The following is a 15,997-nucleotide window of genomic DNA, read 5'->3' as shown; positions in this document are numbered from 1 at the left end:
TGGTCAGAGGGGTGACACTGGTATTGGTGGAATGTGTCATTAGGAAAAGGAGAAGTTCATAGTCACAGATATTCAAGAAAAGACATTTTTACTCATCATTTGTTTCAGCCTTTTCTTGCTGATGTTCCCTCATTAGAAGTAGAAAAACTGTTTTTGAGACCTAGGAAAGGAAAGGGTGAAGTTGTTCAGAATTGTCCTAATTTTGGGTCTGTGTTTAAATTCTTTTCAGCCTTAACATGTTCTGAGAATTCTTTTTAATAATGCAGACTTTTGGACAACAATTAAATATATAGCTTATATAAATTTATTGATTATAAATGTGAATAACTTTGTTTTTAATTTTTAAGGAACTAAAACAGAACCGAAGTCAGGAAATTGATGACCATCAACATGAAATGTCAGTACTGCAGAATGCACACCAACAGAAATTGACAGAAATAAGTCGACGACATCGAGAAGAATTAAGTGACTATGAAGAACGAATTGAAGAACTTGAAAATCTGTTACAACAAGGTTATTAGTTTTCTTTCTTTCTTTTTTTTGAGATGGAGTCTCCCTCTGTTGCCCAGGCTGGAGTGCATTGGCGCGATCTCTGCTCACTGCAACCTCCGCCCCCCAGGTTCAAGCAATTCTCCTGCCTCAGCCTCCCAAGTAGCTAGGATTACAGGTGCCCGCCACCATGCCCAGCCAATTTTTGTATTTTCAGTAGAGATAGGGTTTCGCCATGTTGGCCAGGCTGTTCTCTTACTCCTGACCTCAGGTGGTCCACCTGCCTCAGCCTCCCAAAGTGCTAGGATTACAGGCATGAGCCACTGTACCTGGCCAGTTGATAGTTTTATTAATTTAACATATTAGATGACATAATTAAATGATAGACCTAGCATTCTAAGACCAGGACAGTGCTGTAAACTTGCACTAAGTTATAAAGAAGAGTAAATGACTAGTTCTGCTTATCTGCCAGAAATTTGCAGTGGCACCTCTCCTTTTAAGATTCTGTGGCTGGGAGTGGTGGCTTATGGCTATAACCCCAGCATTTTGGGAAGCCAAGGTGTGTGGATCACTTGAGGCCAGGAGTTTGAGACCAGCCTGGCCAACATGGCGAAACCCCATCTCTACTAAAAATACAAAAATTAGCAGACATAGTGGTGCTCACCTGTGGTCCCAGCTACTTGGGAGGGTGAGGTGGGAGGATCACTTGAGCCCAGGAGGCAGAGGTTGCAGTGAGCTGAGATGGCACCACTGCCCTCCAGCCTGGGCAACAGAGTGAGATTCTATCTCAAAAAAAAAAAAAATTATGTGAAAATGGAAACGTCCTTTTTGCCTTTGTGGTAAATAGTTATAATTTATAGATTTCTTTGCATTATTTGGTGATAATACTTTGGTAATAAATGATTAGAGATATTATCACTTTCTTTCAAACTAAGAGACATAGGCCTTTATGTAGTTGATTCAAAGATTTTCCCCAAACTTATTTATTTTAAAACACTTAGTTCATTATAGTAATTTAACTTTTAAGCTTTCCAAATTCTGAACTGTCTTTTTTTTTTTTTTTTTTTTGAGACGGGGTCTCGCTCTGTCACCCAGGCTGGAGTGCAGTGACCGGATCTCGGCTCACTGCAAGCTCCGCCTCCCGGGTTCACGCCATTCTCCTGCCTCAGCCTCCCGAGTAGCTGGGACTACAGGCGCCCGCCACCTCGCCCGGCTAGTTTTTTGTATTTTTTAGTAGAGACGGGGTTTCACCGGGTTCGCCAGGATGGTCTGGATCTCCTGACCTTGTGATCCGCCCGTCTCGGCCTCCCAAAGTGCTGGGATTACAGGCTTGAGCCACCGCGCCCGGCCTCTGAACTGTCTTAAATCTCTTAATTGTATATAGCAAGCCGTTTATTTCTTGGTACTTAACATTTGATGTCCTTGTTTTGTGTTTATGTTCTAGGTGGCTCTGGAATTGTAGAAACTGATATCTCTAAAATTTATGAGATGCAAAAAACTATTCAAGTTCTACAAACAGAAAAAGTGGAGTCTACCAAAAAAATGGAAGAACTTGAGGATAAAATAAAAGATATAAATAAAAAATTATCTTCTGCAGAAAATGACAGAGATACTTTGAGGAGAGAACAAGAACAGCTAAATGTGGAAAAGAGACAAATAATGGAAGAATGTGAAAACTTAAAATTGGAATGTAGTAAATTGCAGCCTTCTGCTGTGAAGCAAAGTGATACTGTGACAGAAAAGGAAAGAATTCTTGCCCAGAGTGCATCAGTGGAAGAAGTGTTCAGACTACAACAAGCACTGTCTGGTATACAGTCTTTGAAACTTATTTCAGATTGCTGTTTCATTGCATAGTAGTTGTTTTTAGAGACAGATGCTTCACTAACTGAATACTTAGTGGAAATGGCATATTCCTGGAAATGACTGTGTGTCATTTGGGTAGAATTGTGTGGTTTGGATTCAGTGTAAGAGTTAATAGATTGCAAATAGGAATTTCCTGTTAAAAAGGATTAAGTATTGCTATACTTTCTGTAACTCATCACAGCCCACATCCTCCAGTTAGGGAATACGGCCCTTCTTCTTCAAAGTCAGTTGTTACCTGTTTGAAATGATCTCCTATATCCAAGCAAAGCCCTGAGTGCTTAGAGCCATAGGTCTTCCACCATTTTCTATGCTCATGATGATATTTAGTTACTATACCAGTATTCTGTGTTACAAAAAATTAGTGCTAAATGAAATAGGCCAAACACCAGTAAATAAAATACATTTTAAAGTAATTGTACTTATGTTTTAAAAAATGTTTACTTATTTAAAAAATAAATTTACTTATGTAAGAATAATACATTTACTTATTTATCATGTTGGGTGATCCAGATGAGTTTATTTGCCTGAAAAACCCACTGCCTTAGTCCTTCCTCTTTTTTCTATTTCCATTTCCATAGAATTACTTCAGCCAGTCATAATTGCTTTTTGCCTATGTTAACTATGGCAGCTCTCTGAATGGAGCAGAACAGCATAGTGGTTAAGGACATGACTGGGTTGGAATCGAGCTCTATCACTAATTAGCTGACCTTGGACAGGTTAACATCTCTATGCGTTGGTTATTTCATCTATAGGGTTGGGATAATAATGGTATCTTCCTTGTAGTTTTAGTAATGAGGATTATATGAGTTACTATCTGCCACTCTTTAGGATAGTGTCTAGCCAATAGTAGATGTTGAAGAGTTAGCCTTTTTTTGTTGTTTTTTTGAGACGGAGTCTCGCTCTGTAGCTCAGACTGGAGTGCAGTGGCATGATCTCGGTTCACTGCAACCTCCACCTCCTGGGTTCAAGTGATTCTCCTCCCTCAGCCTCCCAAGTAGCTGGGACTACAGGCATGTGCCACCATGCCCAGCTAATTTTTGTATTTTTCGTAGAGATGGGGTTTCACCATGTTGGCCAGGATGGTCTCGATCTCTTGACCTCATGATCCACCCACCTCCGTCACCCAAAATGCTGAGATTACAGGCGTGAGCCACTGCCCCCCGCTGAAGAGTTAGCTTTTAAAATTCTCTCTTCTCCACGATTCCTTCAATCTATTTTTTTCATTCTGCAGCCAGAATAATTTGTCAGAAATGCAAAGCAGGATACTCCCCTGCTTTTAGTACTTTGTAGCTCCCTGTGAACTTCAGGATGATGTTTAAATTTCTTAGACATGATAATGTCTCTCATGATCTAGTTCCTGCCTGCCTCTTCAGTTTCAACTATTCCCATGCTCCTGCATTCTAAACTTGAGCCATATTGAATTTGCTATAGTTCCTTAAACGAGCGATGTTGCCTCTTCACTCTGTTACCCTTGCATTTTCTGCTTTCTCTGTGTGGGGTGTCTCTATGGCTCTTTTAGTCGACTCTCAGTATATTGATTCAGTGCAGGTATTAACCTCCCCTGAGAAGTACCTAGCACTGCCACTTCTTGGCCCCATTTGCTCCTCCTAGTCTGGATTAGGCGTTTACCCTGTTTGTTCTCGTAGCATCCCGTGCTTGCTCTGTCATACTGTGTTATAATCCTGTGCTTACTAATTTTTCTTCCTCTCTAAGTTGTAAGTTCTTTGAGAGCAAAGGCTAAGTTTTTCCAGCTTTTTGTCTAGCACCTGGTCTCATAGTAAATGCTAAATATTCCTGAGTGAATGTCAAATCAATGATTTCAGCTGTGTTTTTTTGTGTACCTCTTCTATTTATGGATCTGTCTATAATAACAGATTGAATGGTCTTTTTCTCAGCATTCACATCTAAATCACGTTAGATAATTGAGAGATTATGGTATTGTGGTGGTATAAATATACATAATAAAATATTACTTTTAAATTGTTTTCCTCCAGTCTTAAACCATGTACTATTTCCTGCTTCTCAAACTAGTCAATTCATGTTGAAACCTGGTTGTCATTAGCATTTTTATCAAGGCAATAACTTGCGACTCATCCACAATACAATTTTAATTTTTTCTTATACTTATCCATAGAATTGGATTTTAATGTGGTTTTTAATGGGCATTTATGATTTATTTGATACAACAAAACAGGAATACAAATACGTGTTTCACTCAGAACTGTTACTGCTTTTGCCATTGGTGCTTAGATATACACTTTGTTTTAATTGGGTTACATTTCTGAGTTTAATATTGAAGATAATAGGTTACTCTAAATAATTTTAATGTCAGGTTCATTTGCTGTTTTTGCAGATGCCGAAAACGAAATAATGAGATTGAGTAGTTTAAACCAGGTAAATTAATTTTGACAAATGTTATATGCATAGAGACAGTGGAAGCAGATCCTATACCAAGTGCGAAATGAGTTTTAATTTTCCTTAAGAGATTCAAAGAGTTATTTCTTTTCTAATAATTAGAAGTTATTTTGTAAATATATTTTTATATTTTTTCAAGCATAATAAGGAAGTCTTCTGTAAGAGTGTCAAAAATGCGTGACTGGTTTCATTCATTTTACACACTCTTATAAGTGTTGCATTCTTTTTTTTTAATTTATTTTTGAGACGGAGCCTTTTGCTTGTCACCCAGTCTGGAGTCGCAATCTCGGCTCACTGCAGCCTCCGCCTCCTGGGGTCAAGCGATTCTCCTGTCTCAGCCTCCCGAGTAGCTGGGACGACAGGAGCATGCCACTGCACCCGGTTAATTTTTTGTATTTTTAGTAGAAACAGGGTTTCACTGTGTTAGGATGGTCTTGATCTCCTGGCCTTGTGATCCGCCTGCCTCAGCCTCCCAAAGTGCTGGGATTACAGGCATGAGCCACCGCACCCGGCTAAGTATTGCATTCTTATAATTATTACATATCATTAAAGAAATACTGAATAGAAACACACAGTTGTATAGATTGCCTGCTTTTTTATAAACTGGAAATTTCTTGTTACCTGAAAACACTGCTTTAATATTTTTGTAGGATAACAGTCTTGCTGAAGACAATCTGAAACTTAAAATGCATATCGAAGTTTTAGAAAAAGAGAAGTCATTGCTGAGTCAAGAAAAGGTTGGTGCTGTAAAAATGGGGGCAGAATTAAAATGTTGTGTGTTATAGTTCACAGCCAAAGGCCAATTGATATCCAAATGGAATGTTGAGTAATTGAGCTCAAGTCCTTAGAATAAAGCTGATCTCATTGATGCTTGTCAGGCTAGATGGAAGTACTTGGGCAAAGTTCAGAGTGTAAGTGGCTGGCTTGAGTTCATATTTAGAAATAAGCTAGTAGGCACACAGAAACAAGCAGAAAAGAGAGGTGGAGGTTCTGTTTTGGTTTCTGATGATGTCCTGGCAGCGGGAGCAGACACAGGTAGGTCAGGAGGTCTGGAGTGGCATACTGCAATAACTGTATAGGCTACTTATGTGCTTCAGAATGTGTCCATTTTGGTGGACAGTACTTTCTTAGTGGTGAGGCATACAGAGCGACAGTTTCAGTGGTAGAAAGAAGTTAATTTTTTTTTTTTTTTTTTTTAATGAGATGGAGTTTCACTCTTGTTGCCCAGGCTGGAGTGCAATGGCGCAATCTCGGCTCACTGCAACCTCTGCCTCCCGGGTTCAAGCGATTCTCCTGCCTCAGCCTCCTGAGTAGCTGGGATTACAGGCGCCAGCCACCACACCCAGCTAATTTTGTATTTTTAGTAGAGACGGGGTTTCTCCGTGTTGGTCAGGCTGCTCTCGAACTCCCGACCTCAGGTGATCTGCCTACCTCGGCCTCCCAAAGTGTTGGGATTATAGACGTGAGCCGCCACGCCTGGCAAAAGAAGGTCTTTATAGGGGTACAGAGCAACAGTTTCAGTGGTAGAAAGAAGGTCTTTATTGTATGTGTTCATAGCAGGAAGGAATAAGATTCTGAAAGGGAAAGGTATTTAGTAGTGTTTTTATGTTTGAACCACTTGGGTGAAATTTATTGGCTAAGGCAGGTGCTTAAATATAGGAGAGTTGTAAGCTAGTATTATTAAGTTAAAGACCAGTGTCTTAATTTAAATTCTTAATTTTAAAAAGTGATACATATTTTCTGATATATGTGTTCAGAAAACATACATACTGAAAACCTTCGGACAGTACAAGTAGAGCATCTTTTGTACCTCTGTGGCTTGGCCTCTTTCCCAGAGGCAGTCTCTGTTACCAGTTTCTAGTGTTTCTTTCTGGACTATGTCTATGCATGTATGATTGTATATATCAGTAGCTTTAAAAAATACAAATCTCAGCTTATTATAAATACCCTTTTTACATACCATATTTCTAACATCTTTCCACATTAGTATATATGCAGTGTTTCTCAAAGGGACTGCTATTGGCATTTAAGCAGGAAAATTCTTAGTTGTGTGCGCTACCCTGTGTATTGTGGGATTTTTGTTGCCACTCTTTCTACCCACTATGTGCTAGCAGTATCTCCCCATCATTTAAAAAATTACTATATTATATATATTTTGTCTTTCCTGTTTTTGCTCCCATTGTATTCTGCTCTTTCCCTGACTGACCTAGTAGTTTGTAGTTGGCAGAACTCTCTGCACTTATCTGGTAGGACCTGTAACCTTTTCATGATGTGTTTGGTTTCAGTAGCTAGTTCTGATAGCTGTTTCTCCTTTCTTTTGATGTTAAGTAGTCCATGAATTGTGTCTGCTTACTGATTAAGAATACCAAAAGTGCCTATGAGGGCCGAGTGTGGTGACTTATGCTGTAATCTCAGCCCTTTGGGAGGCCAAGGTGGGATGATTGCTCGAGGCCAGGAGTTTGAGACCAGCCTGGGCAACATAGTGAGACACCATATCTACAAAAACACACTAAGTAATTTTTTTTAAAAGTACCTATGAGGCTGTCTGTGCTTTTAAGATCCACCTGAAGAAAATTTTTGTGGTTCTCCTAATTTGAACAGATAACTTCAGAAAGACTTAAGAGAATGCTGTTTCCATCTTTCAGCTGTAGTCAGAATAAATTTTTGAATTGGAAGGAAATAGGAATTGTGATACAGATGCTCTAGTATAGCTTTTATCAGATCTCTGTTTTTTCAACTAACTCTCCAACGCGATGTTGAGTTTCTTTTATAAGGTTTCTATTAGGCTGTTTATTTGAAGGAATTTGAGATTCTTATTTTTTTTTAATTTTATTTTTTAGAGAGAGTCTTGCTGTGTTGCCCAGGTTAGAGTACTGTGGCTGATCACAGCATGATCATAGTGCACTACAGCCTTGAACTCCTTGGCTCAAGTAATCCTTCTGCCTCAGCCACCTAAGTAGCCTTCTGGAACTATAGATAAATGCCATCACGCCTGGTTCAAGACTCTTATTTAAAGTAGATTCCATATGGGTTTGATGTTTAAAAATCTGTCAGTGAAAGAAGGCTTTAATATATAGTTTATTATAAACATTATAACTAGAGACTGAAATAATGTTGAAGCAGAGAGACCTGTCCCACTTCTGAGATTTTGGAGAAAGCATTAAATACCAGGTAGTAGACTATAAAATGTATATATACTATCTTTAGGAATGTCAGGTGTGACAGAGGGGAACCGAGTCCATGCTCAGGTTAGAAGGTAAAGGAAGGAAGGAGGATTATTTCTTGGGTCAAGAAAAAGTTCCATATTCTGACAGAAGCAAAAGTAATAAAGGAAATTCCTTTGGTAAGAGAAAAGAAACTTTTTATTTTCTAATTAGAGAGGCTAAACGTTTGGGTGAAGGAGCATTGATTTTTTTATATTTTTATTTAGTCTGAGGCTGTTAATGACTGGATGTTAGAGAATGGAAGTGAGGAAGGCAGAAAGACTTGGGGACATTTTGAAAAGTATGTATGTACGGTGGGTGGGGTCAGGGGATGGACAAAGGGTAGCCACAGTGGAGCAGGATAGGAGAGGCTCTCAAATGGGAATGTTTTTATAAAGAAGAACTTGGCGCTAGAGGACAAACTTAGAGTCGTTGCATCTGTCTAGGGATGTAGAAATGTTTTGCTTGAAGCTACAAGTAAAATTGCACATGAATGAAGGATGTGGTTTGTTGAATTTTACATACAATTATTGAGGTATTGTTCAGTACTGTTTCCAATATAGAGCGCTCAAAATAGATTCCCAAGTTTTGCTTCTATGTATGTTTTTAATCTTTTGGTGTCTCCAGTTGAAAGTATGTGTTGCTTTTTTCCTTTTATCATTTCAGGAAGAACTTCAGATGTCACTTTTAAAATTGAACAATGAATATGAAGTAATTAAAAGTACAGCTACAAGAGACATAAGTTTGGATTCAGAATTACATGACTTAAGACTTAATTTGGAGGCAAAGGAACAAGAACTCAATCAGAGTATTAGTGAAAAGGAAACACTGATAGCTGAGATAGAAGAATTGGACAGACAGAATCAAGAAGCTACAAAGGTAACACTGTATTAAATACAGTGAGGCAGCACATTCTACTAAGTAGACTAAACACTGGATTAACATGCAGAAATGATGGGTTTGATTTAATTAATATTTTAGTTCATAGAGATTGACAAACCTCTTTGGTAAAGTGCTAGATAGTAAATATCGTTGGCCTTGTAGGCCGTATAGTCTCAGTCTACTCAACTCTGTTGTGATATCAACAAATGAGTATGACCATGTTTCAGTAAAATTTTATTTACAAAACAGGCAGCATCCCTGAGTTGGCCAATCGCTATAGTTTGTTGACTCTTACTCTAGTGTAGAGTTAAAAATAAACAATATGCCTGGCGCGGTGGTTCACACCTGTAATCCTAGCACTTTGGGAGGCAGAGACGGGTGGATCACGAGGTCAGGAGTTCAAGATCAGCCTGGCCAAGATGGTGAAACCCCATCTCTACTAAAAATACAAAAAATTAGCTGGGCGTGGTGGCAGGTGCCTGTAATCCCAGCTACTCAGGAGGCTGAGGCAGAGAATTGCTTGAATCCAGGAGGCAGAGGTTGCAGTGAGCCGAGATCATGCCACTGCACTCCAGCCTGGGCAACAGAGCGAATCCGTCTGGAAAAAAAAAAAAAAGTACTATTTACCATCTTTGGTTTTAAATTCTTATCCCTAAAATGCTTTTAAAAATGACAAGATGGGGCCAGGTGTGGTGGCTCATGCCTGTAATCCCAGCACTTTGGGAATCCTAGGCGGGCAGATCACCTGAGGTCAGGAGTTTGAGACCAGCGTGACCAACATGGAGAAACCCCATTTCTACTAAAAATACAAAATTAGCCAGGTGTAGTGGCGCATGCCTGTAATCCCAGCTACTCGGGAGGTTGAGGCAGGAGAATTGCTTGAACCTGGGAGGCGGAGGTTCCGGTGAGCCAAGATCATGCCATTGCACTCCAGCCTGGGCAACAAGAGCAAAACTCTGTCTCAAAAAAAAAAAAAAAAAAAAAATGGCAAGATGGATTTGCTGTAAAATAGTAATAAGTAATTTCACAGTGGGTGTTTTGATAGAAAAACAATGTTTTGAAGAAGGATTAGAAATATCTGAGGATTATTCTTTTATTATGTATGAGATTTTATAAAATTTTCTTTAAGTAGTAAAATGAGAACATGTTGTAAAGTCTCCATGTAAATTTTTCTTTCAGCACATGATTTTGATAAAAGATCAGCTATCAAAGCAACAAAATGAAGTAGATAGCATCATCAGTAAACTGAAACAAGATCTAAATGATGAAAAAAAGAGAGTTCATCAACTTGAAGATGATAAAATGGACATTACTAAAGAGTTAGATGTACAGAAAGAAAAGCTACTTCAAAGTGAAGTGGCCCTAAATGATTTACATTTAACCAAGCAGAAACTTGAGGACAAAGTAGAAAATTTAGTAGATCAGCTAAATAAATCACAAGAAAGTAATGTAAGCATCCAGAAGGAGAATTTAGAACTTGAGGAGCATATTAGACAAAATGAGGAGGAGCTTTCTAGAATGAGGAATGAGTTAACTCAGTCTCTAAATCAAGAAGACTCTGATAATAATTTTAAGGATATCTTACTTAAAGAAAGAGAAGCTGAAGTTAGAAACTTAAAGCAAAATCTTTCAGAATTAGAACAGCTCAATGAAAATTTAAAGAAAGTTGCTTTTGATGTCAAAATGGAGAATGAAAAGTTAGTTTTAGCATGTGAAGATGTGAGGCATCAGTTAGAAGAATCTCTTGCTGGTAACAAGCAGCTTTCTCTGGAAAAAAACACTATTGTGGAGACTCTAAAAATGGAAAAAGGAGAGATAGAAGCAGAATTGTGTCGGGCTAAAAAGAGGCTATTGGAAGAAGCAAACAAGTACGAGAAAACCATTGAAGAACTGTCAAATGCACGTAATTTGAATACCTCTCCCTTACAGCTGGAACATGAGCATTTAATTAAACTCAATCAAAAGAAAGACATGGAAATAGCAGAACTCAAAAAGAATATTGAACAAATGGATACTGACCATAAAGAAACTAAGGACATTTTGTCATCTAGTTTAGAAGAGCAGAGGCAGTTGGCACAACTTATAAAGGAGAAAGAAATTTTTATTGAAAAGCTTAAAGAAAGAAGTTCAAAGCTGCAGGAGGAATTGGATAAATATTCTCAGGCCTTAAGAAAAAATGAAATTTTAAGACAGACCATAGAGGAAAAGGACCGAAGTCTTGGATCCATGAAAGAAGAAAATAATCATCTGCAAGAAGAATTGGAACGACTCAGGGAACAGCAGAGTCGAACCGCACCTGTGACTGACCCTAAAACCCTTGATAGTGTTGCTGAACTAGCATCTGAGGTGTCTCAACTGAACATGATCAAGGATCATCTTGAAGAGGAAATTAAACATCATCAAAAGATAATTGAAGATCAAAACCAGAGTAAGATGCAACTACTTCAGTCTTTACAAGAGCAAAAGAAGGAAATGGATGAGTTTAGATACCAGCATGAGCAAATGAACGCCACACACACCCAGCTCTTTTTAGAGAAAGATGAGGAAATTAAGAGTTTGCAAAAAACAATCGAACAAATCAAAACCCAGTTACATGAAGAAAGACAGGACATTCAAACAGATAACTCTGATATTTTTCAAGAAACAAAAGTTCAGAGCCTTAATATAGAAAATGGAAGTGAAAAGCATGATTTATCTAAAGCTGAAACGGAAAGATTAGTGAAAGGAATAAAGGAGCGAGAACTGGAGATTAAACTTCTAAATGAAAAGAATATATCTTTAACTAAACAGATTGATCAGTTATCCAAAGATGAAGTTGGTAAACTAACTCAGATTATTCAGCAGAAAGACTTGGAGATACAAGCTCTTCATGCTAGAATTTCTTCAACTTCCTATACTCAAGATGTTGTTTACCTTCAACAGCAACTGCAGGCTTATGCTATGGAAAGAGAAAAGGTATTCGCTGTTTTGAATGAGAAGACTAGGGAAAATAGCCATTTAAAAACAGAATATCACAAAATGATGGATATCATTGCTGCCAAGGAAGCAGCTCTCATCAAACTGCAAGATGAAAATAAAAAATTGTCTACTAGATTTGAAAGTAGTGGCCAAGATATGTTTAGAGAAACTATTCAGAATTTATCACGTATCATTCGAGAAAAAGACATTGAAATAGATGCTCTGAGTCAGAAATGTCAGACTTTATTGGCAGTTTTACAGACATCCAGCACTGGTAATGAGGCTGGAGGTGTTAATAGTAATCAATTTGAGGAGCTTCTACAGGAACGTGACAAGTTAAAACAGCAAGTAAAGAAAATGGAAGAGTGGAAGCAGCAGGTAATGACCACGGTACAAAATATGCAACACGAGTCAGCCCAGCTTCAGGAAGAACTTCACCAACTTCAGGCACAGGTTTTGGTTGACAGTGATAATAATTCTAAATTACAAGTGGACTATACTGGCCTGATCCAAAGTTATGAGCAGAATGAAACCAAACTCAAAAATTTTGGGCAGGAATTAGCACAAGTTCAGCACAGCATTGGGCAGCTTTGCAATACCAAGGATCTTCTTTTAGGAAAACTTGATATTATTTCACCCCAGCTGTCTTCTGCATCATTGCTTACTCCCCAATCTGCAGAGTCTCTTAGAGCAAGTAAGTCTGATGTATTGAGTCAATCTTCTGAATTGCTTCAGCAAGAGGTAGAAGAGCTAAGAAAATCACTACAGGAAAAAGATGCAACAATTAGAACTCTCCAGGAAAATAATCACAGATTGTCTGATTCGATTGCTGCCACCTCAGAGCTAGAAAGAAAAGAACACGAACAAACCGATTCAGAAATCAAGCAGCTAAAGGAGAAACAAGATGTTTTGCAAAAGTTACTTAAGGAAAAAGACCTCTTAATCAAAGCCAAAAGTGATCAACTACTTTCTTCCAATGAAAATTTCACTAACAAAGTAAATGAAAACGAACTTTTGAGGCAGGCAGTAACAAACCTGAAGGAGAGAGTATTAATTCTAGAGATGGACATTGGCAAACTAAAAGGAGAAAATGAAAAAATAGTGGAAACATCCAAGGGAAAGGAAACAGAATATCAAGCATTACAAGAGACTAACATGAAGTTTTCTATGATGCTGCGAGAAAAAGAGTTTGAGTGCCACTCAATGAAGGAGAAGGCTCTTGCTTTTGAACAGCTATTGAAAGAGAAAGAACAGGTATGTTCTGGATGGAGTATTGTAGAAGTACGTTGGAGGTGGAGGAGACTTTTTTAAATGTTATTTCATTTATATTGTCTTTGAAGAGGACTGTGCATTTGTTCATTCAGAAATATTTATTTCAAGGTGTGATTCATTCTAAATAAATTTTCCTCAGAGACATTTGGAAGTTCTCCCTCAAATTGTTAGATACTTCCAAATACTTTTGGTAGTACATTAATTTTTTACAGATTACTAAGTAGTACTTAATATTTTTCTTTAGAAAACAAGTATGTCATGAGAGAATTTTGAAGTCACTTCAATTTAATCAAATTTTAGGTATATTTCAGTAGCTAACATTTTAGAGATTCTTATATATAAGGAAAGCACTGTGAAATACACATACATCTTTAACCATCTGCAGTAAAAAATACATTTTACATCGTGACACAGTAAGAGTGTGTGTGTGTGTAACTGAAAAGTTTCAGGAACCAGAAATTGCTCTTATTACATGTGATACTCTGTTTGAAAAAGAATGTGCTGGCTGGGCGCGGTGGCTTATGCCTGTAATCACAGCAGTTTGAGAGGCCAAGGTGGGTGGATCACCTGAGGTCAGGAGTTTGAGACCAGCCTGACCAACATAGTGAAACCCCGTCTCTACTAAAAAAAATACAAAAAATGAACCGGGCATGGTGGTGGGCAATCCCGGCTACTCGGGAGGCTGAGGCAGGAGAATCACTTGAACCTGGGAGGCAGAAGTTGCAGTGAGCTGAGATCACACCATTACACTCCAGCCTGGGTGACAGAACAAGACTCTGTCTCAACAAAAAGAAAAAGAAAAAAAAAAAAAAAAAAAAAGAATGTGCTATTCAGGTAGCACATTCGGTTAGAAATTTTTAAAAAATAATAAGAAAATGTGCTGAATGACTCATTAAATTGATTTTATGAACTGATTAGTCACAACCTGGAATTTGAAAAGTATTAGCCATGGGTAATGCTTTTCTCATAATAGGCTCAGTAAATAATCGAATCCCAGTTCTGTCACTGATGTGACTTTGGGTATATTTTGACCTTTTTGGTTTATTCAGCTATATATAACAGGAGGTCATAGCAGTTATATGGATAGTGCCAGTAGCATTTGATAATATTTAAATTTTTATATGCAGTTCATTTTAGTAAGAATTATTGAGGATTTCCTGTTACACTATATACTATACTATATAAAACTTTTGATAATATTTAAATTTTTATATACAATTCATTTTAGAAAGAATTATTGGGGATTTCCTGTTACACTATATACTATACTGTACTATATGATGGTGCTGTGTAGGGCTTGTTCGGTGGTGTATAGGGTGCTGTGTAGGGCTTGTTCGGTGGTGTATAGGGTGCTGTGTAGGGCTTGTTCGGTGGTGTATAGGGTGCTGTGTAGGGCTTGTTTGGTGGTGCCTTTTTGCTATGATTTCTGTGCTTTTAGTGGCAGAAATTTTGAAAAGAGATGATAGGCAAAACAAAATATTCAACTAGCACTTCTTGAACACTACGTGCTGCCAGGCATGAGATACAAAGTGATTTAACTTCATTTGCCAGTGCCCGATTTAAAAATTAAATGAATTAATAATTTAATGAAGAAAATGTCTCTTTTAAGATATGTGTGTGTGTGTGTTTTTAAAGCTAAAATTTTTTCTTTCCAAAAGGGCAAGGCTGGAGAGTTAAATCAGCTTTTAAACGCAGTTAAATCAATGCAGGAGAAGACAGTTGCGTTTCAACAGGAGAGAGACCAAGTCATGTTGGCCCTGAAACAAAAACAAATGGAAAATACTGCCCTACAGAATGAGGTATACTTTCACTTTAAAGGAATTATGAATCAACAAGTTTAATAACTATTAAGAGAACTGGAAAGATGACCAATGAAAATGAATTTCTCTCTTAGGTGATTTTTCTTAGTCTTCCTCTGCTGTGCAGTAGTAAAATTTTAATCTCCCATGGTGTATTTTATTTCAGTCTTCAAAAGTGAAAACCATGGCATATCTCGGATATAAGAAAAATTGCCCACCCATACAGTATGAAAAAAATGAGATTTGCTGAAAAAGTGGCCTGTCACAAAGAGTACTTTATACAGAATGAATTTTATAATTCCATTTTCCATTATAGCCACAGGGAATTAAATTTTGCGAAGTAAAGCTTCCAGATGCATATTCAAGATGATTTCAAGATATTTTTTTTCCTAGCATAAATACATTTTGCAGTATGAGAAATTGGTATATAATTAATACACTTCAATAATGGGAAAAAGATTTGATGACAATGGTTTGTAGTGGGGTAAGGGAACATTTTGTAGAAGAAAAATAATGTTCTCTACAGGTTCAACGTTTACGTGACAAAGAATTTCGGTCAAACCAGGAGCTAGAGAGATTGCGTAATCATCTTTTAGAATCAGAAGATTCTTATACCCGTGAAGCTTTGGCTGCAGAAGATAGAGAGGCTAAACTAAGAAGGAAAGTCACAGTATTGGAGGAAAAGCTAGTTTCATCCTCTAATGCAATGGAAAATGCAAGGTAATTGTTTCATTTTTTTGCATTAACTTTAATTGAACACTTCTTAAATATCAGACTCAGTAAGTATTTTTTGTATGTTAGCGCATCCTTGCAAAATTCATTATCTGTATTTTATGGATGAAGAAACAGTTTCATTTCATTACCTGCCCAAGGTAGGCACAAACAGTGTGTGGGGGTTTCACACTTGAGGCTGTGACTCTTTTTTTTTTTTTTTTTTTAATTTTTTGAAATTTAACTTTTATTTTGTTTATTTATTTATTTTTTATTTATTTTTTATTAGACTTTATGTTCTAGGGTACATGTGCACAACGTGCAGGTTTGTTACATATGTACACATGTGCCATGTTGGTGTGCTGCACCCATTAACTCGTCGTTTACATTAGGTATATCTCCTTT

The 15,997-nt window shown here is 37.5% G+C and overlaps 1 protein-coding gene across 2 annotated transcripts in view; it reads left to right on the top strand.

Moving 5' to 3' along the window:
• Positions 1–15,997, top strand: part of TRIP11 (thyroid hormone receptor interactor 11) — a 75,521-nt gene that overhangs the window by 23,441 nt on the left and 36,083 nt on the right. For both annotated transcript variants that reach the window (XM_025392457.1, XM_025392455.1), the window contains exons 6-13: positions 348–513; positions 1,934–2,296; positions 4,706–4,746; positions 5,418–5,504; positions 8,637–8,849; positions 10,032–13,064; positions 14,741–14,881; positions 15,408–15,601. In XM_025392457.1, the coding sequence (XP_025248242.1) occupies positions 348–513; positions 1,934–2,296; positions 4,706–4,746; positions 5,418–5,504; positions 8,637–8,849; positions 10,032–13,064; positions 14,741–14,881; positions 15,408–15,601 (4,238 nt within the window). The remainder of the gene's footprint in view (positions 1–347; positions 514–1,933; positions 2,297–4,705; positions 4,747–5,417; positions 5,505–8,636; positions 8,850–10,031; positions 13,065–14,740; positions 14,882–15,407; positions 15,602–15,997) is intronic.

This window comes from Theropithecus gelada, chromosome 7b (assembly GCF_003255815.1).
Source record: "Theropithecus gelada isolate Dixy chromosome 7b, Tgel_1.0, whole genome shotgun sequence".
In the NCBI taxonomy this organism is placed as follows: Eukaryota; Metazoa; Chordata; class Mammalia; order Primates; family Cercopithecidae; genus Theropithecus; species Theropithecus gelada.
Note: the sequence above shows the minus strand (reverse complement) of the source record. Positions and strands in the feature narration are given on the sequence as shown.